Source organism: Scyliorhinus torazame, chromosome 22, assembly GCF_047496885.1.
Source record: "Scyliorhinus torazame isolate Kashiwa2021f chromosome 22, sScyTor2.1, whole genome shotgun sequence".
In the NCBI taxonomy this organism is placed as follows: domain Eukaryota; kingdom Metazoa; phylum Chordata; class Chondrichthyes; order Carcharhiniformes; family Scyliorhinidae; genus Scyliorhinus; species Scyliorhinus torazame.
This window is the reverse complement of record NC_092728.1, coordinates 67,020,125-67,047,467: the sequence shown is the minus strand read 5'-3', so window position 1 is coordinate 67,047,467 and position 27,343 is coordinate 67,020,125. Positions and strand designations below refer to the sequence as shown.

The 27,343-nt window shown below is 44.9% G+C and overlaps 1 protein-coding gene across 1 annotated transcript in view; it reads right to left on the bottom strand.

Moving 5' to 3' along the window:
- Window positions 1-27,343, bottom strand: part of LOC140399100 (uncharacterized) — a 115,177-nt gene that overhangs the window by 61,189 nt on the left and 26,645 nt on the right. The window contains exons 2-3 of the mRNA XM_072488264.1: window positions 23,340-23,479; window positions 985-1,148 (exon numbers count right to left, since the gene is read on the bottom strand). Of these exons, the coding sequence (XP_072344365.1) occupies window positions 985-1,148; window positions 23,340-23,479 (304 nt within the window). The remainder of the gene's footprint in view (window positions 1-984; window positions 1,149-23,339; window positions 23,480-27,343) is intronic.

Here is a 27,343-nt window from a genome sequence, read left to right as displayed (position 1 = left end):
TACCTGCAGCAAGGACTCCGCATGGGCTGTTCTTATGCTGATTGCTGGACAGTGACATGGTAGATGCGTCTGATGAGGCAGCTTTCCTCTTGAGTGTCTGCATATCCTGTCACTCCAGCTAAGACCCTTAAAAAGATTGAGAACAGGCAGACACTAGGAATGAGCTTGATTAGAGGGAATTCACAGTATGATCAGGGGAAACAATATGATAAGCACAGCTGATCAGTGGCAAGGTCTGTCTGTTACTGGACGAAATTTTTAGTAACACTGTTCTGTGATCTCCCTATCTGTGCACCACTGCCCTCCCATGTCACACTGCATTTTTCCTCCTGTGCCCCATTTGATTGCTCATCTTCCTGCTATATGCCCACTCAACAATTGTGCAACCTGTAACAGGAGTGACTTTGCAGAATTTTGTTGGAACATTGAAGGACACTGCCTGAGCAGTCCAAAATGGTTGCTTGATGTGCTACATGGGAATACTGCAACTGTAGGTTGTTAATAGTTCACAAGGGTGCCTGAGTTTCAATTTGTTTTGAAAATGAAAAAGAGAGTGCCACACAGGTAGGTCTGAACAAAGCAAAATATGAGGGAACAAAAAAGTTCCATTTGTGACAAAAGAAGTATAGTATTATGAACCAATGGCTAGTTTTTATACAGTTAGTTTGGCTAGTTTGTAAACTGTAAACCTAATCTACAATACGTGTAAATTCCTCAGATATTGCTATGTATTTTGAACTGCAAGTGTTATCAGCATTCAAGTACTGCAGGTCTTTTATGGCAAACAAAAATGTTTTTGTATAAAGAACCAGTTTATGTAGATGAATGAGTTATGAATCATATTAAAATTAGTCAAAAGTTGAACACCACATTTATAGGCATTTTGGAAGCCAGGCAACAAGAAAACAAAGAAAAATTGAATTTGTTGATTATTCTAAAAGTATTTGAACTTATAATTTCAATTAAATATATTTTCTTATTTACCTGCCACCAAATACAATTACAGCACAATTTTTAGCATCAAGATCAGCTTTCAGTTTTGTAATAAGAACCACGTAATCTGCCACAGCTTGCTCCACTGTCAAAAATTCAATATTTGACTTTTCATACGATTTCTTCCCAAAAGGTAGGGATTTGCCATAGTATCGCTGTGGGAAAAAATATAGAAAAGGTTAACAAAGTTATTTTACAAATGTAACTTTTGTACTCTTATGGTTTGATTCAATACAAATAAGCAATAAATTTCAAATATAAATTATAATATAGAAGACTAAGGACTCTCGGGCTTTAAAACTAATAATCAACTATTATTAATTAAATTAAACCTAGCCCTGTACTTATTATTTACTACACAAACATATAATAATGACTATGTGCCAAGGTACTGGGGCATGAGATTCAGAATTATTTGAGGGATATGACTGCAAATGAGTAACTGTATATGCTCTCACATATAAGGCAACTCTTTGTCGGTCTAAATTCAGAACTTCTCTCTCTCTCTCCCCCACCTCCCCCCAGCCAAGCCCCCCAACAAAGCAATAACTCATATATATGACCAATGTTGTGACCACAGGATTAATGCTAGGAGGCACGAAGGCTGGCAAACTTAAAAGAGCTTTATTCACAAGGTGTGTTCAGTACAGGCTCTCTCTTTACTCTACAGTTACCTGCGCGTAGATCGGTGACATTACTTCCGGCGACACCACGCCATCACTTATATATCATTATACAGTGGTCATTGCAGCTTCAGTGCTGCTTCTCAGAAATCAATATAAATATATAGGGTGGGATTCTCCATCGACTGATGCCGGAATCGGGAAAAGCAATTAGGCGGAGAATCGGTTCTGACGCCAAAATCATGACGGGCGCCGTCTGGTGCCTCGACTGCGGCGTCAATGCGTTCTACTCTGCACGTACAGTAAACACCGTTGGCATCTCATTAGCGGGCGTGGCCCGGTATTCTCCAGGTACTCCGCCTCCACTGGGGAAATTCTCGATGGTGAGGTTCACTTGTGCTTTCAAGAATCAGGAAACAGGCGCTGTGGCTGATGAGGGGAGAGAGAAGGGGTACGGAAAGTTTCCAGCATCGCCATAGTGTGCTGGCAGCGGTGCTGCCGGGGGCCTTCTGCCGGGGGAGGGGGGGGGGGGGAGTAGTGAGGTGGACTGTAGGGTCAGGGTGGATGGGCATAAAACACCAATGCCGCAGCCATGCAGTTGTGCACGCCACTGACTGCCCACTGTGAACTTAGTGCCACGGGTTGTATGGGTGTCCCTCCAGGCCAGCCCCCCTCGGTACCCTCTTGCCCAGCCAACCCATCAACGGGTTGAGTGTACTTCAGCACAACCAGCGCCATCTGGTTGGCTGGAATGAGTGTGTGTGGAGAGCCAGAACTTGATGTTTATTTTGGTTTTCTGCCATTCGATCTGACCTTGTTATTTCTTTTGAACAATTTATTTCGTCTTTGGCGGTTTCAATTTGTCGCATGCAATTGTTGCTTCATCATCAGTAATGCTGAAGAAATTTTAGTTGTTGAAAAGCAATAGTTCTATGCGAGTAGGAATTGATTTAGACGTTTGGTCAACATACCTTAGTCCCTGTTTGCCCTTAAAGTGTGCTTCATTGCTATACAAAATATTTTGCTAGTCTATTCATAGGAGGATGGTACAGTGCAGACCTAATGTGTTATATACCGTTCTCTTTCAAAAAACTTTCACATTCTGGAGAAAAAAACTGCAGTCTGTTATCACTCACTAATTTCTCAGGAAATCTAAACTTACTGAAGACTTCTCCTAGCCTCTCCATCATCTTTTTTGATGAAGTTGACTTCATTATGGTGACGTCAGGCCACTTTAAATGAACATTGGCTGTGACTAGGAATATATCCTTCAAAAGGTCCTGCGTGGTCAGCCTGCATCCTTAGCTGAGCCTCTTCTGGCCATTCCCAAGGATGTAGCGGCACTAACAAGTGCCTGATTTTGCACCTTTGTGCATGAAGAACGCATTCCACCTTCTCCTCTATTTTTGCATCCAATCCAGGCCACCAGAAATAGCTCCTTACTATCGCTTTCATTCTCACGACTCCACAGTAGCCCTTGTGTAATTTGTCCAAAACTCTATGTTCTCAATGGTGGCGGAATAATTACTCTGAGTCCCCAAAGAAGGAATCCTGACTGTACAGATAACTTCAATCTTCTAGTGGAGTACGGTTTCAGATCAGGTTCTGGTTCTGAAGTCTTGTCTCTTGGAACCATCTCCATCACTTTGGAGAGTCAGAGGTTTCCAGCACAGAAAAGGCCCTTTGGCCCATCATATCTGCGCCAGTCAAAAACAACCACCTACCTATTCTATTCCCATTTTCCAATACTTGTATGTCTTGCCATTATAAGTGCACATCTCAATACTTCTTAAATGTTATGAGGGTCTCTGCCTCCACCACTCTTTCAGTCAGCGAGTTCCAGGCTCCCACCACCCACTGGGCGAAAACATTTTTCCTCCTGCCTCCTGGTCATTGATCCCTCCACCAAGGAAAAATATTTCTTCCTAATAATTATATACATCTCAATATCCCCCGCAGTCTCTTCAGCTCCAAGGAAAACAATCCCAGTCTATACAATCTCTCCTCAGAGCTAAAATTCTCCAGCCCAGACAACATCCTGCTAAATCTCCTCTGCACCCTTTCCAGTGCTATCACATCTCTCCTATAATGTGGATTCCAAAAGTGCACATAATACTCCAGATGTGGCCGAACCAGCATTTTATACAGTTCCAGCATAACCTCCCTTCTCTATGCTTCAGCTAATAAAGGCAAGTGTACTATATGCCTTCTTAACCACTCTATCTACCTGCCCAGCTACCTTAAGGGAACTGTATACATACACACCAAGGTCCCTCTGATCCTCGGTGCTTCTCAGGGTCCTGCCATTCATCATGAATTCTCTTGCCTTGTTTGTTCTGCCCAAATGCATTATATCTCACACTTATCCGGATTGAATGCTATTTGCCACTGATTAGCCCATTCGACCAGCCCATCTTTTTCCTACTGTAATCTAAGGCTATCCTCCTCACTATTTACCACCCCGACCAATTTTGGTATCACCTGCGAACTCACTGATCAACCCTCCTACATTTATGTCTAAAACATTTATATAAACCACAAATAGAAAAGGCCCCAACACGGATCGCTGCTAGACCCAACTGGACACAGATTTTCAGTCAGAAAAAAAAAACCTCGATCATCACCCTCTGCACCCTGCCACTCAGCCAATTCTGGATCCAATTTGCCAAATTTTCTTGGATACCATGGTCTCTTAACTTCACTATCAGTCTCCCATGTGGGACCTTATCAAAAGCCTTACTGCGGTCCAAAGAGACTATGTCAAATGCATTGTCCTCATGTACACATGAGGATCACCTCTTCGAAAGATTCAATTAAGCTGGTCAGACATGACCTCCCCTTAACAAAACCATGCTGACTGTTCTAGATTAATCCCTGCCTCTCCAAATACAGAATAATTCTGTCTCTCAGAATTTCTTCCAAAAGTTTCCTCACTACTGAGGTTAGACTGACTGACCTGTCGTTTCCTGGTTCATCCCTTCCTCCCTTATTGATAATGGTACCACATTGATAATCCTCTAGTCCTCTGGCACCTCTTCTGTGTCCAGAGAGGAATTGAAAATAAAGGAAAATCCGAAGTTGTTATAAAGGTAAATGGATAGCTAGGAAAAGGGGGTCCATTCTGCACCACAGTGAGAGTTTGTGTGTGGATTCAGAGGACACAGGTAGGGTTCGAAATGTGTCCTTTCATGTTCCTTTTTTGCTCTCCTAAGTTCCTTTGTAAGTTCCCTCTTGCACATTCTGTACATTTTGTTGTTTTGAGCCCTCAATATCTGCCATAAGCCTCCCTTTTTGGTTAATTCAATGCTGTACATCCCTCAATATCAAAGGTTCACTGATTTATTGGTCCCACCATTTTTCTTTATTGTAACATTTAGGCCCTCTACTTTCCTTATTTCCCTCTTGAATGTGTGCAGACAAAAACAGTGTCCATCTCTGCATTCTGCTTCCTGCCAATGACATTATTCCTGTATGCGGTCATCTGTCAAAAGTGTGAACTTCCTTCCATAGAAGAATTGATGGAATCTCTTTACTCCAAAAATAATTCCTAAGGCTTCTCTTTCGATTTGTGCAGAGTTACTTTCAGCTTTGCTCAATGTTCTACACAGAAAAACAATGGGTTTCTCTTCACTTGAGGGCATGGGAAACCATCGCTCCAACACATTAGGGAGACGCATCACACACAAACTGTGGAGGTAGATTTGGATCAAAATGTGTCAGGACTTCAGATTTGAGCAACACTCCCTTGCCTGGCACAAACACGTTGCTGCAACCACTTCCAATTCTTGTTTTGGCACAGCAGATTATGCAATGTTTTTAAAATGGTTGTCAAATTTGGAACAAATCTTCCTTTCGTAGTTCAACAATCCTAAGGCTTGTAAGTGGTTAACATTCTGAAGTGCGGGCTCCTTTGTAATAGCCTTGACCTTCAAAGGAGAATTCGTAATTGTCCTTGCGGACTCTCAATCTGTAGTCCTTCAATCTTTGAAGAGTGGCATTCCGAAGATATTCTTCTTCACCTTTCATAGAATTTACAGTATCAGTAACTATGTCATCTAGACAATACTAGCCCACTCACGTTTTGATTCACTGTTCTTTGGAACAATATTGAAGCTGAAGTGATACCTAGCATCAATCTTCGGTACCAAAACAAACTTTAATGTGTAACAATCGTCAGAAGTTCTTGAGATTTCTGATCTACATTCATTGGTAGATATGCCTGGCTTAGGTCGATCTTACTAAAATGTTGGCCTCCTACCAATCCCACAAATAAGTCATCGATATGGAGTAGAGGGTATTTTTCTGCACGCAGTACTGGATTTAGAGTGACTTTGGAGTCTTCCCAAATCTGTACAGATCCGTCCTTCTCAATAACTGGTGTAGCCCATTCACTAATGTTGACAGGTCGCAAAGACTGCCTTCAGCAGCCATTCCAAGTCAACCTCTACTTTTAGACTGATAGCATTGGGTATCGACCTTGCCTCCCTTCTTTAATCTTCAATTTAACAGCGATATCTTTCATACTTCCCACTCAGTGTCAAACACGCTGTTATGTTTCTTGAGAATTTTTGTAAGGCCTGATGTTGCATTAGTCATCAAGCTGACTTCAGCCCAATTTAGTTAAGTCTTTTCTAACCATGTTTGGTTCATCAATGCCGGATAATTTCCCTTTACCAAACGTAAAGACAAACATGTCGTCTGACCGTCCAGTTGTACAGCTACATCAATGCGGCCCCTCAATGGCATCACTTCACAGTGTATGTCTTCAAAACTATTCTTGGAGGTTTCAAGGAAAAATTTCCTTACAGTCTCCAGCATCTAACAGTGAGACTGTTGCCCCAGTGTCAGCTTCCAGCCTTACTGGCTGTCCGTCCAGCAGTGGAGTGACCCAGTATCTACTTGTAGCACCAGCGATGGCTAGCTCATTCAGGTGACAATTCATCTTCAGACTACAAAACAACTCATTCCTCTCGACCCTTTTGCACAGCATGAACACTTTTTCTATTGCTCGGTTTCATGCCACTTTGTTCTGTTCCTATTTCTTATTATTTTTGCTCGTAGCTTAAATTTTTTTCCAACATGCATATGCTCGATGTGGCCTCTTTTTCCTCAGGTTCAGCATAATATCCTTGCACCAGCATTTTGCAGCTGAATATCCTGTCTTTGTATATCTGTGGTATGTACGAGTTTGAGTTTTGAAACTCTTAGGCATTGACTCAGCTGACATTTTGTGTACCCGAGTACTCAAACCCAGTTGTTGAGTTTCTTTCACTGCCAGCTGTCGACATAGCAATTTCCATGGCAACCTTTTCTGTATTGCCTCACTTCTCAGACCACAGACCAGTCTGTCCCGAATTGTATCATTTAATAAATCGCCGAACTCAGAACACTGCAGTCTTTTTAATACAGCAATGAATTGCGCAATTGATTCCCCCTCTTCCTGATTACGTTTGTGCAATCTGAAATGCTCTGCAGGCTTTAACAAGTAATGTGCTTTCAGAATTTCTACGATTTCTTCAAATATCTTAGTGCCTGGCTTCTCTGAATGCCTGAGGGGATTAAACGTTGCCCCCATTACACTCAGGAACATGAGAGCACTAATACCTTCTGCTATTTTGTTTGCTTGCACAAAAGTCAAACCGTTCCATATAGAAGCTCCATCGCCCCTCATTTTTATTAAAGGGTCCCACAGCACCAAAAACTCCCGCTGCTTTCTTCCAAATGGAGGTTCCCCGTACGCACACTTTGCAATGTGTTTTCAGCAGCTACCTAGCTTTTCCTTTGAAAATGAGGCACAACCCAAGATTCAGCATGTTTCTTAAACATCCCCAGATCTCTATTTGCTCAGCAATTCCCTTTTAATCACCCTGCAGGACGATTGTTACTCATGTCCACTGAGCCCGTTCCATCTGAAGCACGTGGAGAGTTTTTCTTCAAAGTCCTTTCCCCCAACGTTTCCAACGATTTTTCCTCCTCCTGTGCAAGGCCTGTTCAATGTCCTCGTCGCCAGTTTCTGTATTATGTCCACAGGAGTGATGCTCGGATGCATGGAGGCTTTGACACTAAAGGAGCTTTATTAACGAGGTATGTACAAAACAGGCCGTTTCTTTTTTAAAAATAAATTTAGTGTACCCAATTCAGTTTTTCCAATTAAGGGGCAATTTAGTGTGGCCAATCCACCTACCCTGCACATCTTTGGGTTGTGGGGGCGAAACCCACACAAACACAGGGAGAATGTGCAAACTCCACACGGACTGTGACCCAAAGCCGGAATTAAACCTGGGACCTCAGCGCCATGAGGCAGCAGTGCTACCCACTGCGCCACCATGCTGCCGGTACAGACTGCTTCTTTACCCTACACAGTTACCCACACTAGTGATTGGTGACCTCACTTCTGGTGATGTCGGGCCTGGGGCGGCACGGTAGCACAATGATTAGCACTGTTGCTTCACAACGCCAGGGGCCCAGGTTCAATTCCAGGCTTCGGTCACTGTCTGTGCGGAGTCTGCACGTTCTGCCCGTGTCTGCGTGCTCCAGGTGCTCTGGTTTCCTCCCACAGTCCAACGATGTACAGGTTAGGCGAACTGGCCATGCTAAATTGCCCTTAGTGTCCAAAAAAGGTTGGGTCAGTTACAGGAATAGGATGGAGGTGTGGGTTTAAGTAGGGCGTTCTTTCTAAGGGCCAGTGCAGACTCGATGGGCCGATCGGACTCCTTCTGCACTGTATATTCTATGATTCATTCATATATCATGACACAATGCTCAGTGCAACTTTGTTGCTGCTTTGCAGAAATCAATATAAATACATAAAAAACAAGTACCTGTGCATGTTAATATGCAAGCATATTTAGGTTTAAACATTGAAAACTCTATCGGCCCACCGTTTAAGTTGTCAATGAAATAACTGCTATTTTCCCATGGAGAAATAATCATTCTTGCTAACTTCAGTATTATCTCAGTGCAGGGAGTCCTCACTTAAAAGTTGCGTTGTGTTCCTGAAAATCACAACCTTAAGTGAAACAATTTTAAAGTGAATCTTAGGTTCTCACGGGAAGCAATCTTAAAGCCAGAGTTACGTTCCACTGAACATTTCTCAGCCAGAAAAAACAAGGTACAAGTTGAAATATTGTACTATGCATGTGCATCACTGTGTATTCCTAGCTGAAAAAACTTGCAAAAACACATTATTGAATAATGCACTATTTCACATAAAATGCTTAGAATTACTGTATATTGACCTACAGCAGTGTTCTTCAAAGTCGGGGGCACGACCCGCGGGTGGGTCGCGGGCGGCTGTCGGGAGGGTCGAGGAGCCGTCCTTCGCAGCACTCCCGATCGCGCAAATCCCCGCGCAGCACCCGGCTTTCAATAACTCCGGCTGGAAGCGGCATTTAAAATGGCCGCGAACATGTAAAAAAAATTTGGCCGCACGATCATCGGCGCGCATGCGCAAAACTATGCACATGCGCGTCGATGATCGGGCACGCATGCACAGCGCTGCCGCTATTTTTTTTTAACGGTCGCAGCTTTTTGTTTCAAGTTCGGGGGGGTTTATTTTATTCATTTAATTTTTATTTTTTTCATTTAATTTATTCATTTAAAAAAAAAATTATTTACAAGTTCAGGGGGGGTTGGGTTTAATTGATAAAATTTTACAGGAAACAAATGCAGAACTTTGGACAGACGGAGACTCCATACTTTCCGACACAGGAAGGCTTCACCTTCATTCAACAGGTTCCATTGGAGGAGCATGTACGAGGGCCAAAGGGACCCAAAGCCATTTCCTCCACTTTTATCAGCAAACAAGGTGAGAAAATGTCGGTCGCTCAGGTCGGCCGGCGTGGGTCGCGAAGGTCGGCTGCGTTGGGTCCCGAAGGTCGGCCGCGTTGGGTCCCGAAGGTCGGCCGGTTGGTAAAAATGGGTCCCCGGAAATAAAGTTTGAAGAATACTGACCTACAGCACTACAAAGTACTTTTATGTGGACTAGGCTCCATCTAGTGGTAGAAGTTAGGAACATAGTAACAGGAGTAGGCCATTCAACCCCACGTGGACGTTTCGCCATTCAATGAGATTATGGCTGATCTGTGGCCTAACTCTAGAGACCTCTTTGGCTCATACCCCTTAATATCTTTGCTTAACAAAAATCTATCAATCTCAGATTTAATATTAACAACTGTTCTAGCTTCAGCTGCTGTTTGTGGGATAGAGGTCCAAACCTCTACCGCCCTTTGCATGAAGAAGTGCTTCTTAACATCTCGATGCCTGAACAGTCTAGCCCTCATTTTTAGACTATGCCCTCTAGTTTCAGAATCTCCAACCAGTGGAAGCAGTTTATCTTTATCTACCCTGTCTTTTCCTGCGGATATCTTAGAATCATAAACCTACTACAGTGCAGGAGGCCATTCACCCCATTGAGTCTGCATCACCCCATTGAGTCTGCACCAACCCTCTGAAAGAGCACCCTAACCAGACTCCCGCCCTATCCCCGAAACCCATAACCGCCCCTAACCCGCACATCCCTGGACACTAAGGGGACATTTAGCATGGCCAATGCACTTAATCTGCACATCTTTGGAAAGAAACCGGAACACCCAAAGGAAACCCACAGAGAATGTTCACACTCCAGTCACCCAAGGCTGGAATTGAACACGGGTTTCTGGCACCGTGAGGCAGCAGTGCTAACCACTGAGCCACCATGCCGCATTTTGACGGCTTCAATCAGTTCACCCCTTAACCTCTAAATTCTAACAAAAACAGGCTAACTTGTGTCAACGCTCCTAAGTTAACCTCTGTAGTCTGGGTATCATTTTTGCAAATCTACTTTACACTCCTCCAAAGCAAATATATCCTTCCTAAAGTCTGTTGCCCAGAACTGCTCACAGTACTCCAAGTGGGGTCTAACCAGAGTTTTGTATAGCTGCAGTATAACTTCTGTGTCTTTATACTTCAATCCTTTAGATACGAAGGCCAGCATTCCATAGCCTTCTTGAATATTTTCTGCACTTTGTTTGTGGCATTAAAATTATTTTTTTACAGTACCAATTCATTTGTTCCAATTAAGGGGCAATTTGGCATGGCCAATCCACCTACCCTGCACATCTTTGGGTTGTGGGGGTGAATCCCACGCAGAAGCGGGGAGAATGTGCAAACTCCACATGACTATGACCCAGAGTCGGGATCGAACCTGGGACCCCAGCGCCGTGAGGCAGGTGTGCTAACCACTGTGCCACCCTGCTGCCCCTGTTTGCGGCATTTTAAAGATCCTTGCACCTGACTCTCCCAAATCTCGTTGGACATCACCGTACTTAACCTCTTCCCATTTAGAAAGTATCTTGCTCTATCCTTTTTTGGTCCAAAATGGATGTCATACTTGCGTACATTGAATTCCATCTGCCACAATTTTGCCCATTTACCGGACAGTCTGTCAATATGGTAGCACAAGTGGATAGCACTGTGGCTTCACAGCGCCAGGTTCCCAGGTTTGATTCCCCGCTGGGTCACTGTCTGTGCGGAGTCTGCATGTTCTCCCAGTGTCTGCGTGGGTTTCCTCGGGGTGCTCCGGTTTCCTCCCACAGTCCAAAGACCATGCAGGATAGGTGGATTGGCCAGGATAAATTGCCCTTAGTGACCAAAAAGGTTAGGAGGGGTTATTGGGTTCCAGGGAAAGGGTGGACGTGAAGGCTTAAGTGGGTCGGTGCAGACTCGTTGGGCCGAATGGCCTCCTTCTGCACTGAATGTTCCATGTTCTATGTAATGTCTTCTTGCAATTCGATGCATCTAGATTGTCTACAATACCGCCTATATTTATATCATCCCCAAATTTGGATTTATGAATTTCTATGCCATCATCCAAGTAGTTATGAGTTGATTGATGCAAGCAGCAGTTGAAGTCTAAAGCCTACATCCACTGACCAACGTCTGCCAATAGATGGAGCACAGAACCTCAGTACAAAATCAGCAGCGGAGCCAGGAGCAAAGCCACAGAAGAGGACGTTTGTGGTGGACGACTTGAAAGTGAAACCAGCATGGTTAAATTAGTATATTGACATTTCTTTATTAATGACGTTAAAGTGAAATATTAAGTAGGAACTTACTGTATGTAACTGTTGTACAGTCAATTACTGCGAGACGAGAATGGTGAAACAATCGAGACTTTATTGCACAAGATGTTGTGCTTCCTGCAGCTGGTACCAGAATGGGAGCAGCGCAGGAGAGCATGCACTTTTATACGACGCCTGCTCGGAGGAGCCAGCAGGCTGGGATTTACTGTAGTACCTGTAATATAGTGGCAGTACCGTAATACATGCAATGTGTTACCAGCGGTGTTTACCACATTCACCCCCTGTTTAAAAAATGTCCGGCGGGTGTGAAGAAAACATTACAGATTGAGTCGCCTCAGCCCTGGTGGTGGTGTGGGCGCCAATGTAGTCACCTGCGACTCCTGGAGCGTGTTGTCCTCTCCTTCGTCATCCCTTAGTGGATCCAGTGAGGGGACGGATCCTGCTGGGGTGGGGGCTGCGGTGAGGTTCTCTGGTGGGAGCGTGGGCAGTGCAGGGGTGAGCGAGGCAACCGGAGGGGGGGGGGGGAAACGGTAGCAAGTCAGGGTTTGGGGTGGGGACCCTGCGGGTGCCAGGTCCCAGAGGGAGACTGTGTCCTGTCGCCCGTTGGGGTGTGCCACGTAGGCGTACTGTGGGTTTGCATGGAGGAGGTGGACTTTCTCAACCAAGGGATCCGATTTATGGCTCCGCACATGCTTCCGGAGGAGGACGGGTCCAGGAACTATCAGCCATGTTGGGAGCAAGACCCCGGAGGTGGACTTCCTAGGGAAGGCAAACACACGTTCGTGAGGGGTCTCATTAGTAGCGGTGCACAGGAGCGACCGGATGGAGTGGAGCGCATCGGGGAGGAACTTCTGCCAGCGGGAGATCGAGAGATTTCTAGACCGAAGGACCAGCAGGTCAGCCTTCCAGACCGTCACGTTCCCCCTCTCCACCTGCCTGTTTCCCCGGGGTACGTAGCTGGTCGTCCTGCTCGAGGCAATGCCCTTGCTGAGCAGTAACCTATGCAGCTCATCAATCATGAAGGAGGATCCCCGATCGCTGTGGGTGTAGGTGGGGAAACTGAACAGGGTGAAGATGCTGTGCAGGGCCTTGATGACCGTGGCAGAAGTCATGTCGGGGCATGGGATGGCGAAAGGGAACCGGGAGTACTCATCAATAACGTTGAGGAAGGACACGTTGCGGTCGGTGGAGGAGAGGGGCCCTCTGAAGTCCATGCTGAAGTGCTCAAAGGGGGGGGGGGGGGGAAGGGGGGAGAGGCCTTCACCAGGTGCGCTCTATCTGGACGGTAGAAGTGCGGCTTGCACTCTGCGCAGACTTAGCAGTCTCTGGTTACGGTCATGACCTCCTCAATGGAGTAGGGCAGGTTGCGGGCCTTGACAAAATGGAAGAACCGGGTAACCCCGGGTGGCAGAGGTCATTGTGCAGAGCCCGGAGCCAGTCAACTTGTGTGCTGGCACATGTATCGCGGGACAGGGCATCTGGGGGCTCATTGAGCTTCCCCGGGCGATGCAAGATCTCATATTATAGGTGGAGAGCTCGATCCTCCACCTCAAGATCTTGTCGTTTTTGACCTTGCCTCGCTGCATATTGTTAAACATGAAGGCAATCGACCATTGGTCAGTGAGGAGAGTGAATCTCCTGCCGGCCAGGTAATGCCGCCAATGTCGCACAGCTTCCACAATGGCTTGGGCCTCCTTTTCGACAGGAGTGCCGAATTTCGGAGGCATGGAGGGTGCGGGAAAAGAAAGCCACGGGTCTGCCCGCCTGGTTGAGGGTGGCGGCCAGAGCTACGTCTGATGCATCGCTCTCCACCTGAAAGGGGAGGATCTCGTCGACTGCATGCATCGTGGCCATGGCGATGTTCGCCTTGATGTGGTTGAAGCCCTGGCGGGCCTCAGCCATCAGGGGAAAAACTGTGGACTTGCTGAGTGGGCAGGCCTTGTCCACATAATAAGGGACCCACTGGGCGCAATATGAGAAAAAACCCAGGCATCGTTTCAGGGCCTTGGGGCCGAGGGAGTTCCTGGAGGTGGCGCATGCAGTCGGGGTCGGGCCCTAGGACTCCATTTTCCACTACGTAGCCAAGGATGGCTAAGCGGTTGGTGCGGAACACAATTTCTCCTTATTGCAGATGAGGTTTGTAGGTGCGGTCTGGAGGAATTTTTTTGGAGGTTTGCGTCGTGGTCCTGCTGATCGTGGCCGCAGATAGTGACATTATCTAGGTACGGGAAGGTGGCCCACAGCCCGTACTGGTCAACCATTCGGTCCAACTCTCGCTGGAAGACCGAGACTCTATTGGTGATGCCGAAGGGAACTCTAAGGAAATGATAGAGGCGGCCATTTGCTTCGAATGCTGTGTATTGGCGACCTCCGGGCGGATGGGGAGCTATTGGTAGGCGGACTTCAAGTCTACTGTGGAGAAGACGCGATACTGCGCAATCTGATTGACCATGTCAGATATGCGTGGGAGGGGATACGCGTCGAGCTGCGTGTACCAGTTGGTGGTCTGACTGTAGTCAATGACCACCCTGTGCTTCTCCCCAGTCTTCACTACCACCACTTGAGCTCTCCAGGGGCTGATACTGGCCTCAATGATCCCCTCCCGCAGGAGCCGTTGGACCTCCGACCTGATGAAGGTCCTGTCCTGGGCACTGTACCGTCAGCTCCTAGTGGCGATGGGCTTGCAGTCCGGGGTGAGGTTTGCAAAAAGTGAAGGTGGATCGACCCTAAGGGTCGTGAGGCCGCAGACGGTGAGGGGGGGTGGGGGGGGCGGTGGCAGTGGTGTTTACCACAGTAATATTCTACAGCAGGCACATTTTAAGAATAGACACTGTTGAATCAGCCAAGAATAGCTCCCACTTTTTGGTCTTGAACAGATCAAGATGGCTATCCAGGTTCATTGTGTTGGCACTTTTGGTTCGGGTACTAATACATCCACTGTTACATTTTTGACTTTTGTCTAACTATTTCTTGTATGTTAAACATCAAACAACATTCCTGATAGATCCAACAATTCCCTTAAGCACTCTCTCGCATCCTACAAAGTAAAATATGACCTTACATATAGCCCCATCTTGGTATATGTGCAGAAAGCTCTCCTATATTTATCTTAATATAAGAACTCAAAGAATTTGGTTCCTTCGAGCTTACTCTGCCATTCATTAAAGTTTATGGGTGCTCGGATTGTGACTTCAACTTTGCCTTCCTGCAGTCCCCCATGACCCCATCATTCTTTAGATTAAAAATCTGGTTCAATTCAGGCTTGAATATACTTAATGACCCAGCTTCAATTGATCTCTGGGGCAAATAATTGCACAGATTAATGGCTCTCAGCGAAATTCCTCCTCATCTCTAAATGGAAGATCCCTTATTTTGAAACTATGCGCTTTAAGTTCTAATTCTAATTATGAGAGGGAACATCCTCTTAGCATCTCCTCTGACAAGCCGCCATAGAATCTTATGTTTCAATAGAATCAACTCTTATACTTTTGATCTCGAGTGAGATAGGCCCAAACTGCTCAAGTTTTCCTCAGAAAGCAACCCCTTCATTCTAGGAATCAATATAAGAACCTTCGCTTGAATTGCTTCAAATGCAAGTGCATTCCTCTGTAAATAAGAAGACTAATTGTACACAGTACATTTAAGTGTGGTCTCACCAATGCCTTGTACATAAGATTTTCGTACTTTATAAAAGCAAATTATAGCAGATGCTGGAAATAAAAACAGGAAATGCTGGAAATACTCAGCGTGTCTGGCAGCATTTTTGGAGAGAGAATCAGAATTATTCTTTCGAGCTAAATGACTCTTCTTCCAAAGACCTGCTGCTTTTCCAGCACTTTGGTTTTTATTTGTTACTTTTATTCTCCATCCTCTTGCAATAAAGCCCAATAGTCCATCTGCCTTCCCGATTACTTGCTGAACCTGTGTGCTAACATTTTGTTATTCATGTACAGGACACCTAGATCCTTTACCCCTCATGACCTCCTTGAAAATTATAACATTTTGTCCAGAACATGATTTAGCCTATGAACCATGAAACAGTTTTCTTATCAGATAAGCAGTATCCATAAACAATAGCAATTGATTGAATCCACCTCCTTTTCGATTCTGGAAAAATGCAATCCTTCACCCATCTCTTTCATATCCAAACTATACTTATGTTTTTAATCATGTATTTGTGAAGTTTTGTTGGACCCACAAAATTCAGCTCACATCACCATTTTAAGATCTTAAGAACCGGGGGTAAACTGCCGAGTTACACCGCATGACCATTTGAAGTTTGGGTCTGAAATGGAAAACACCCGTAAGGTATCATACTTACCAGAGATTTGAAGATAATATCAATGCACCTGTGGTATTATCAGGTATTACGGTACCCGAGAGGCTGAAGTGCCATTGGTTAAACCTAGGGGTTTTACCATTGGCTGTAGAGTATGGTAGCTCCGCCCCGATAGGCGGTATACAAGAACCCGTGCCGTCCCAGCAGCCCTCATTCTGTACCTGAGCTGCTGGGGAACACTTCTGGCTTATTAAAGCTTTCAGTTGTGCTACAACCTAGTTTTAGTAGTTATTGATCGTGCATCAGCACCTTTCAAAGCTAATGGAATATAGCCATCCAGTGATGTGCCCACGTCAATAAATCAATAGTCACACATAAAACTCAGGAAATATTTCCAAATTAACCTCAGCCGCCTGTCACCCAGTTTTGGTCTCCAAGTACACTGCAGACCTAGGATTAAATCTTGGCCCTTCATGTTTATACACCACCAAGTGCACGTTGAACCATTTTGGGGAACCATCAAACCTATTTTTACACATGGGCCTACAATTTCTGAACTACAGGACATTTTGGGGAGCACCCCAAAGATGCATTGGGGAACCCCCCACCCCACTCTCTCCCAGTTGTTTCCAGAAAAGGATTGCATGGTAACTGCCCGGTGGCAAGTTCAAATTTCCAATGGACAATTGCCCTGTACTGGGAACAATCCAAAAATGCGACTTACATTGAAAACTTTGGTGGTTCTGAGAGTCTTACTGCAATAGTTAGCCAGATAAAATGAGAAGAATTAAAACCATTTCTAGTTTATGGATAACTATTGTATTGATCTCTCCCGGACCATTAATTGGAGACCCGGCTACTCACTCCCCCTTAGCCAACTACATCCCCACACTGAAGTCACCCACCCACTCCCAACCACCCCATGGGATGCCCGTACGCCCCCAACCCACGCACTATTCCCCTTCTTCCAGGATCACCCAACCCACACATCCCGCAAATATCCCCAAAATATCCTCCCCTTCCCACAACCAATGTAGACCATCTGGTCCTCCTCCTCCTCCTCTCCCCCCACCAAACAACAAGCTGGACCACATTCCCCCCTCAACCACCATCTTCCCCTCTCACTACTCATAACTACACTTTCCCTTCAACCCCAACCATCATGGACTACCCGTCCCTGCAAGTGCCCTAAAAAGGGGATGTGGCTTACTTACGTTCAACTGAGTTTCCCCTCAACTACTGGCCTCAACTATGCTGGAGTGATATTGTCTGGTCTATGTTGGGAGGTCGGGCAAGACAGCAACGGTTGGATTTCAAGTAAGTAATTAGGAGCAGAGTGACAATCCAACTCAATTGCCACTCCACTAAAGTTACAGCCCCATGATCTGCAAATGCTTCATCCAGAAATTAGATGCAAAGAGAAAGACAATTTTCACACAATAATCATCATTTAATAAATTAGCAAAATCTTTACCAAGGAGAAAACTACAAATTTTATAAGATTGCTGGGGAACACAGTCTCACAAAATTCACAATATTCCTTTTCTGATTAACTTTGTTATGTTTTCAAAGATGACGAGCTTGACTGAAGTGCAGTCACTGGAGACTAGAGGGAGTCTTCTGCAGCTGAGTAAGATGATACGCTTAGAGCATTGCTTCATAAAATTCAACCTACTAAATAATTCTAGGTAAATGGCATGCGGCACAGCATGCCTTTAAAACAATATTAAAAGGAACTACAATGATGAATATACTTAAGTATTTTCAAAGTAGAAATTGCCTTGCTCTTTTCTATTTACTGTACAACAGTTCCCTTAGATCTTTTGAAACTTTTTTCCCCGGGATCCACTTTTGCCAACCAGCCCCACCAGGGACCCACACCAGCTGACCTTCGCAACCCACGCTGGCCAACCTTCGTGACACAGGCCACGTTCGCTTAGCTTTTCGGCGGGAGTGGAGCTGGCTGGTTAGTCAATTTCAGCAGGAGCTGAGAATTTTTCTTTTTTTTTTTTTAAATTAGTTTTTTAGGTGGGAACAGGAAGTCGACCCGCGGACGTCTGGCAAGACCCTCACCAATAAATTCTGGTGGAGAGGAAACCCGAGACACTACACGTGTAGTGTCTCCCACCCGCCCTCCTCCTCTAACCTAATAATAAAACCCATTGGTCTGAGGTAAATACCATATTTTATTATATTATTATTATTTTTTATAAAAATTTAATTTAGTTGTTAGCCAGATCTTGGTAGAAAGTTAGAGGAATGGCAGGGAAGGGAGTGCAATGTTCCTCCTGCAGGATGTTTGAGGTGAGGGATGCAGTTAGTGTCCCTGCTGATTTTACCTGCAGGAAGTGCTGCCATCTCCAGCTCCTCCAAGACCGAGTTAGGGAACTGGAGCTGGAGTTGGAAGAACTTCGGATCATTCGGGAGGCAGAAGGGGTCATAGATAGCAGCTTCAGGGAATTAGTTACACCAAAGATTGGAGATAGGTGGGTAACTGTAAGAGGGACTGGGGAAAAGCAGTCAGTGCAGGGATCCCCTGCGGTCGTTCCCCTGAGAAACAAGTATACCGCTTTGGATACTTGTGGGGGGGGGGGGACTTACCAGGGGTAAGCCATGGGGTACGGGCCTCTGGCACGGAGTCAGTCCCTGTTGCTCAGAAGGGAAGGGGGGAGAGGAGCAGAGCATTAGTAATTGGGGACTCTATAGTCAGGGGCACAGATAGGAGATTTTGTGGGAGCGTGAGAGACTCACGTTTGGTATGTTGCCTCCCAGGTGCAAGGGTACGTGATGTCTCGGATCGTGTTTTCCGGGTCCTTAGGGGGAGGGGGAGCAGCCCCAAGTCGTGGTCCACATTGGCACTAACGACATAGGTAGGAAAGGGGACAAGGATGTCAGGCAGGCTTTCAGGGAGCTGGGATGGAAGCTCAGAACTAGAACAAACAGAGTTGTTATCTCTGGGTTGTTGCCCGTGCCACGTGATAGTGAGATGAGGAATAGGGAGAGAGAGCATTTAAACACGTGGCTACAGGGATGGTGCAGGCGGGAGGGATTCAGATTTCTGGATAACTGGGGCTCTTTCTGGGGAAGGTGGGACCTCTACAGACAGGATGGTCTACATCTGAACCTGAGGGGCACAAATATCCTGGGGGGGGAGATTTGTTAGTGCTCTTTGGGGGGGTTTAAACTAATGCAGCAGGGGCATGGGAACCTGGATTGTAGTTTTAGGGTAAGGGAGAATGAGAGTATAGAGGTCAGGAGCACAGATTTGACGTCGCAGGAGGGGGCCAGTGTTCAGGTAGGTGGTTTGAAGTGTGTCTACTTCAATGCCAGGAGTATACGAAACAAGGTTCGGGAACTGGCAGCATGGGTTGGTACCTGGGACTTCGATGTTGTGGCCATTTCGGAGACATGGATAGAGCAGGGACAGGAATGGATGTTACAGGTTCCGGGGTTTAGGTGTTTTAGTAAGCTCAGAAGGAGGCAAAAGAGGGGAGGTGTGGCGCTGCTAGTCAAGAGCAGTATTACGGTGGCGGAGAGGATGCTAGATGGGGACTCTTCTTCCGAGGTAGTATGGGCTGAAGTTAGAAACAGGAAAGGAGAGGTCACCCTGTTGGGAGTTTTTTTATAGGCCTCCTAATAGTTCTAGGGATGTAGAGGAAAGGATGGCGAAGATGATTCTGGATATGAGCGAAAGTAACAGGGTAGTTATTATGGGAGACTTTAACTTTCCAAATATTGACTGGAAAAGATATAGTTCGAGTACAATAGATGGGTCGGTTTTTTGTACAGTGTGTGCAGGAGGGTTTCCTGAAACAATATGTTGACAGGCTAACAAGAGGCGAGGCCACGTTGGATTTGGTTTTGGGTAATGAACCAGGCCAGGTGTTGGATTTGGAGGTAGGAGAGCACTTTGGGGACAGTGACCACAATTCGGTGACGTTTACGTTAATGATGGAAAGGGATAAGTATACACCGCAGGGCAAGAGTTATAGCTGGGGGAAGGGCAATTATGATGCCATTAGACGTGACTTGGGGGGGATAAGGTGGAGAAGTAGGCTGCAAGTGTTGGGCACACTGGATAAGTGGGGCTTGTTCAAGGATCAGCTACTGCGTGTTCTTGATAAGTATGTACCGGTCAGACAGGGAGGAAGGCATCGAGCGAGGGAACCGTGGTTTACCAAGGAAGTGGAATCTCTTGTTAAGAGGAAGAAGGAGGCCTATGTGAAGATGAAGTGTGAAGTTTCGGTTGGGGCGATGGATAGTTACAAGGTAGCGAGGAAGGATCTAAAGAGAGAGCTAAGACGAGCAAGGAGGGGACATGAGAAGTATTTGGCAGGAAGGATCAAGGAAAACCCAAAAGCTTTCTATAGGTATGTCAGGAATAAGCGAATGACTAGGGAAAGAGTAGGACCAGTCAAGGACAGGGATGGGAAATTGTGTGTGGAGTCTGAAGAGATAGGCGAAATACTAAATGAATATTTTTCGTCAGTATTCACTCAGGAAAAAGATAATGTTGTGGAGGAGAATGCTGAGCCCCAGGCTAATAGAATAGATGGCACTGAGGTATGTAGGGAAGAGGTGTTGGCAATTCTGGACAGGCTGAAAATAGATAAGTCCCCGGGACCTGATGGGATTTATCCTAGGATTCTCTGGGAGGCCAGGGAAGAGATTGCTGGACCTTTGGCTTTGATTTTTATGTCATCATTGGCTACAGGAATAGTGCCAGAGGACTGTAGGACAGCAAATGTGGTCCCTTTGTTCAAAAAGGGGAGCAGAGACAACCCCGGCAACTATAGACCGGTGAGCCTCACGTCTGTAGTGGGTAAAGTCTTGGAGGGGATTATAAGAGACAAGATTTATAATCATCTAGATAGGAATAATATGATCAGGGATAGTCAGCATGGCTTTGTGAAGGGTAGGTCATGCCTCACAAACCTTATTGAGTTCTTTGAGAAGGTGACTGAACAGGTAGACGAGGGTAGAGCAGTTGATGTGGTGTATATGGATTTCAGCAAAGCATTTGATAAGGTTCCCCACGGTAGGCTATTGCAAAAAATACGGAGGCTGGGGATTGAGGGTGATTTAGAGATGTGGATCAGAAATTGGCTAGCTGAAAGAAGACAGAGGGTGGTGGTTGATGGGAAATGTTCAGAATGGAGTACAGTCACAAGTGGAGTACCACAAGGATCTGTTCTGGGGCCGTTGCTGTTTGTCATTTTTATCAATGACCTAGAGGAAGGCGCAGAAGGGTGGGTGAGTAAATTTGCAGACGATACTAAAGTCGGTGGTGTTGTCGATAGTGTGGAAGGATGTAGCAGGTTACAGAGGGATATAGATAAGCTGCAGAGCTGGGCTGAGAGGTGGCAAATGGAGTTTAATGTAGAGAAGTGTGAGGTGATTCACTTTGGAAGGAATAACAGGAATGCGGAATATTTGGCTAATGGTAAAGTTCTTGAAAGTGTGGATGAGCAGAGGGATCAAGGTGTCCATGTACATAGATCCCTGAAAGTTGCCACCCAGGTTGATAGGGTTGTGAAGAAGGCCTATGGAGTGTTGGCCTTTATTGGTAGAAGGATTGAGTTCCGGAGTCGGGAGGTCATGTTGCAGCTGTACAGAACTCTGGTACGGCCGCATTTGGAGTATTGCGTACAGTTCTGGTCACCGCATTATAGGAAGGACGTGGAGGCTTTGGAGCGGGTGCAGAGGAGATTTACCAGGATGTTGCCTGGTATGGAGGGAAAATCTTATGAGGAAAGGCTGATGGACTTGAGGTTGTTTTCGTTGGAGAGAAGAAGGTTAAGAGGAGACTTAATAGAGGCATACAAAATGATCAGGGGGTTGGATAGGGTGGACAGTGAGAGCCTTCTCCCGCGGATGGATATGGCTGGCACGAGGGGACATAACTTTAAACTGAGGGGTAATAGATATAGGACAGAGGTCAGAGGTAGGTTCTTTACGCAAAGAGTAGTGAGGCCGTGGAATGCCCTACCTGCTACAGTAGTGAACTCGCCAACATTGAGGGCATTTAAAAGTTTATTAGATAAACATATGGATGATAATGGCATAGTGTAGGTTAGATGGCTTTTGTTTCGGTGCAACATCGTGGGCCGAAGGGCCTGTACTGCGCTGTATTGTTCTATGTTCTATGTTTAATGCGAAAGGGGAGCCTGCTTGGTCCTCACGATGTCACTCCAATCAGGTTCACAGGAGGAGGGGGCAATGCACATGTCAGGTACAGAGTTCAGCCAGTTCCTTTATGCCATCCTCATCGTTTGACTACAGAAAATCCAACCTCACACATACAACTCATCATGAAGAGCAATAGCAACAAAATGCTTATTTTACTCAACACTGGATACTCCTGGGAGAAGCTACTCCAGAATGCTGATAGCCCCATGGACTTTTGGCATCTGTTTAATGTACTGCCAAAAGTCAGGTACAGCATCTTAATCTTTTCATTCGAAGCCCACTGAAAGTTATTTAAAGATTCTGGGGTCTCGATCTCAAAAGTAATTTTTCATGCATCACTTCTTTCAAAATCTGAAACTTCTCTCATTTGCGAGCACTTCCCTGCATAGAACACACATGGGCTTGCATCCTTATTTGCATTGGCACAACTGAAAAACTATACCTCAAGAAATCATCTTTACAGTGCATTGTTCCTGAATTGTTTCTTCTTTGTAGGCTGTTCACCAGAGACCCTGGAGCTCTGTAAAGATCTAACACTGGCATTATTCTGTCATGTTGTGGATTCTCCTGGGCAGCTATCTCCAGCAGATTCAGATGTGAGATCCTGGCTAGTTGGTACACTGCCTATTTGTATCTCTGGCCATCTCTTCATTGCAACAAAATGATCTTCACAGTCCTCTTACCTTGCTACCAGCTAAAAAATGGAAGAAGTTCTCCTCTGTGATTTGGCAACAAAAATATGGACGTATAGGGTGCTTGACGTCAAGCAGGGCACGTGACCTGCTCACTGCAGCCCTTATGGTCTGAAGACTGCGCAGCCACATTTCGTTCTCATTTAAGAGCCTGTAGCAGCTGCCATTCTCAATTTAAATGCCGGTAGTGGCCATTGGATGCTTCTCCCTCGACAGGGACCACCACAGGAATGCCATGACTGAGTGGTTCGCGACCTTCCTGACCACTCCCAACTCTCCCCGTAGGTCACGATCCGCATTTTGGAAAACTCTGCCTTAGATTAAGAGATACAGGATGGACTCTAGCCTCTCAGCATAAGCTTGCCTGGTCTACATCCAGCTTTTAGACTTAGTACAATAGTTTTTGTTAGCCTCACCAGGTGAAAAAACATTTAAACCAATTCAAGATTAATTTGGAATCAGTATTCATTAGATTTACTTCTAATGAAAGGAAGAAACTTACATGCTCAGCATAAATGACCATAGCCTGTAGCTCTGACGCTAATTCAATGAGAAACCTGGAGCTATTGGCAAAATCCCAGATATCACCTTCATTTCCAGTATACAGGAATATTGGTCCAAAGTTCATGGCCCAGAATTGATCTGCAATATTAAAAAAAAAGTATGCATTTTTTTTTAAAGGTGTAATATCATTGAACAAAGCATATATTTAAAAAGGGAGAAGCAGAATAGCCCAGTAAAGCACATGTGAAAATAAAATGCTTAAGCATTCTTTAATCTACATATAAACTAGAAAAATCAGATTGGCAGTAATTGCCCGGATGAAGAGTTCTTAGAATGCTTGAAGTTAGTTTCTTCAAGCAGCACATTTTGGGACCAACCAGAGAGCAGGTTATTTTAGACTTGGTATTGTGTAATGTGACAGGATTCATGAATGACCTCAGGGTAAAGGTGCCCATCGGTACCAGCAATCACAATATGATTCCATTTTACATCCAGTTTGAAAGGGGGAAGAGTGGGTCTAAGTATAGTATTTGAAACTTAAATAAGGACTTAAATAATGTTCGGCATGAAAGCTGAGCTAGCTGAAGTGAACTGGGATACCAGGCAAATGGATAGATCAATACAGAAGCAGTGGCAGATATTTCAGAATACTCAGAATAAGTACATTCCTACTATAAAGACAATTTATAAAGGGAGGGCCCACCATCCATGGTTAATGGATTAAGTTAGGGAAAGCATCAATCTTAAGCAAAAAGCATATAACTATGCAAAGTTGAGTGGCAGGTCAGATGGTTAGTCAGAACATGCACAACAACATGCAGAATTAACAAAGGTTAATCAGAAGAAATAGCAGCATGATAGGAAGCGAACTAGAAATGTAAACTCAGATAGCAAGAGCTTCTACAGGTGCATGACCAGAAAAAGAGTATAGAGGATATAAAAAACATTCCAGTAATAGCTGTAAATCAAGAGGTGGGGATGAGGAGAAGAAAATAAAAATCGCTAGGGAAGCGGTACAGAGCAAACCTTTGGACCTGCAGGTTGACAAGACTCTGGGTCCAGATAGACTTCAGTCTAGGGTCTTAGAAGAGGTGGCTAGTGAGGTTGTAGATCCGCTGGTGTTAATTTTCCAAAATTCGCTAAATTCTGGAAAGGTTTCATCAGACTGTAAAGTTGCAAATATACCCCTTGAATTCAAGAAGGGAGGCAGAAAACAGGAAAATGCTGGCCCGTTAGTGGTTACAGCTGGGCACTTAGAAAAACACAAGGTAATCAGGAAGAGTTTTTGTGAAAGGAAAATCATGTTTACCCAATTTACCGAAGTTCTTTGAAGGAATAACATGTGCTGTGGATAAAAGGAAGCCTGTAGATGAACCGGTCTTGGATTTCCAGAAGGTATTTCATAAAATGTCACATCAAAGTTTATTGCGGAAAATAAAATCACATGCTGTAGGGGGTAACATATTAGCCTGGATAGAAGATTGGTTGGTTGGCAGAAAACAGTGAGCATGTATTAGTGGGTCTTTATCTGACTGGCAGGATGTGGCTAGTAGAATCTTGCAGGTGTCTTTGCTGGAGCCTCAACATTTTACAATTTATATCAACAGCTCAGATGAAGGGAGCAAAGGCATGGTAGCTAAATTTGAGAACGACGCAAAGACAGATAGGAAAGCATGTTGCGAAGATATAGATGATGTTTGCAGATGGATGTAGGTAAGCTGAGTGGGAAAAAATCTGGCAGATGGAGTACAGTGTAGCTAAAATGTGAAGTTGTCCACTTAGGCAGGAAGAATAAAAAGTCAAACTATCACTTACATGGAGAACGTCAGCAGAATTCCGAGGTGCAAACAAATTTAGCTGTTTTTGTGCACGAGTCTCAAAAAGTTAATATGCAGGTACAGTATGTAATCAAGAAGGCTAATGGAATGCTCTCCTTTATTACAAGAGGATGTTGTGCTTCAGTTATACAGGACATTGGTGAGACCACATCTCAAATATTTATTTAAGGATATAATGCATTGGAAGCAGTTCAGAGGAGCTTTACTAGGTTGTTACCTGGAATGAGCAGGTTGTCTTCAGAGGATAGATTGAACAGGCTGGGTTTGTTTTAGAAGAGTGAGGAGTGATTTAATTGAAGTATATGAGATCCTGAATGGTCTTGGCAAGGTGGATATGGTAATTATGTTTTTTCTAGTGGTTGAATCCAGAACTAGGGGTACTATTTTAAAATTAGGGATCGCCCTTTTCAGAAAGAGATGCGGATACATTTTATTCTCTGAGGGTCGTGCGACTTTGGAAGTCTGCCTCAGAAGACGTATGTCGTAATTACGTCATTGTCAATGGGTCAAAATCTCTTTCTGACAGCTATCCCTTTATCAGCCTACAGCAATTCAAGAAGGTGGAGAAGGTGGCTCTCACCATCTTAGACAGCAACGAGGGACTGGCAATAACTGTCTGCCTCGCCAGCAATACCCATATACCGCCAATGAGGTTTTTTTTTTTTTATAAGTATACTGTTCAATTAAAAGTTTCACAATCTGTTCATATATGGGGTGTATTTATAATTGTCAAATTCTAAATGGTTTTCAGCATATACTAAATAGACTATGGTCAGTAATAGCTTTAAATGTAAACAAATTCATTTTAAAAGGAAGTATCATGGACAAAAAAATCTACTGTTCAAACAAAACAATTGGTATGACTTTCATTGCATTAACACAATTGAGGTACATCAATTTGTTTCATGATATACTTATTTGAAAAAGTTCGAATTCTTCTGTACTGCAATGTCAAAGTTTTGATTGAAAAACAAAATACAATAATTCACTACTACAGCATAAATGAAATCAATGAACCTAGTTATCAAAACAAAAATAGATTGTTTCTTCTGAGGTAGCAAGAAAACTATTGTCAAAATGTAGGTCTCAGTTTTGACTTACCAGAGCAATGCTGCTGAACATTTCGCGACCCAATCTTTGGGGCGTCTTTCTCTGATGAAAGAATTAGGCTCCACAGCTCGTCAGTTCAACAATAGAACAAGAACAAAGAACAGTACAGCACAGGAACAGGTCCTTGGGCCCTCCAAGCCTGCGCTGATCACGTGTCCTATCTAGACCAACCGCCTATATCCTTCTATACCCCGTCTGTTGTGTCTATCCAGATAAGTCTTAACGGTCGTTAACGTATCTGCCTCAATCACCTCACTTGGCAGTGCATTCCAGGCCACCACCACCCTCGGTGTAAAATACTTCTCCGCACAACTCCACTGAACCTATCCCCCCTTACCTTGAACTTGTGCCCTCTTGTAATTGTCTTTCCGCCCTGGGAAAAAGCCTCCAACTGTTCACCCTATCTATACCCCATATAATTTTATAAACTTCTATCAGGTCGCCCCTCAGCTTCTCTAGGGAGAACAATCCCAGTTTATTCGATCTCTCCTCATAGCTAATACCCTCCATACCAGGCAACATCTTGGTAAACCTTTTCTGTACTCTCTCCACCTCCTTCTAGTAGTGTGGTGACCAGAATTGGACACAGTATTCCAAATGTGGCCTAACCAAGGTTCTATATAACTATAACATAATTTGCTAGCTTTGATACTCGATACCCCGTCCGATGAAGGCAAGCATGCCATATGGGTTCTTTACCACTATTTCCACCTGTGTTGCCACTTTTAAGGAACTGTGCACCTGCACGCCCAGATCTCTATGTGCGCCTATGGTCCTGATGGTTCTGCCATTTATTTTATAGCTCCCACCTGAATTGGATCTACTAAAGTACATCACCTCGCATTTGTCCGGGTTCATAGAATCATAGAATTTACAGTGCAGAAGGAGGCCATTCAGCCCATCGAGTCTGCACCGGCCTTGGAAAGAGCACGCGACAAAAGCCCCCTACCTAAGCCCACACCTCCACCCTATCCCCATAACCCAGTAACCCCACCTAACCTTTTTGGACACTAAGGGCAATTTAGCATGGCCAATCCACCTAACCTGCACATCT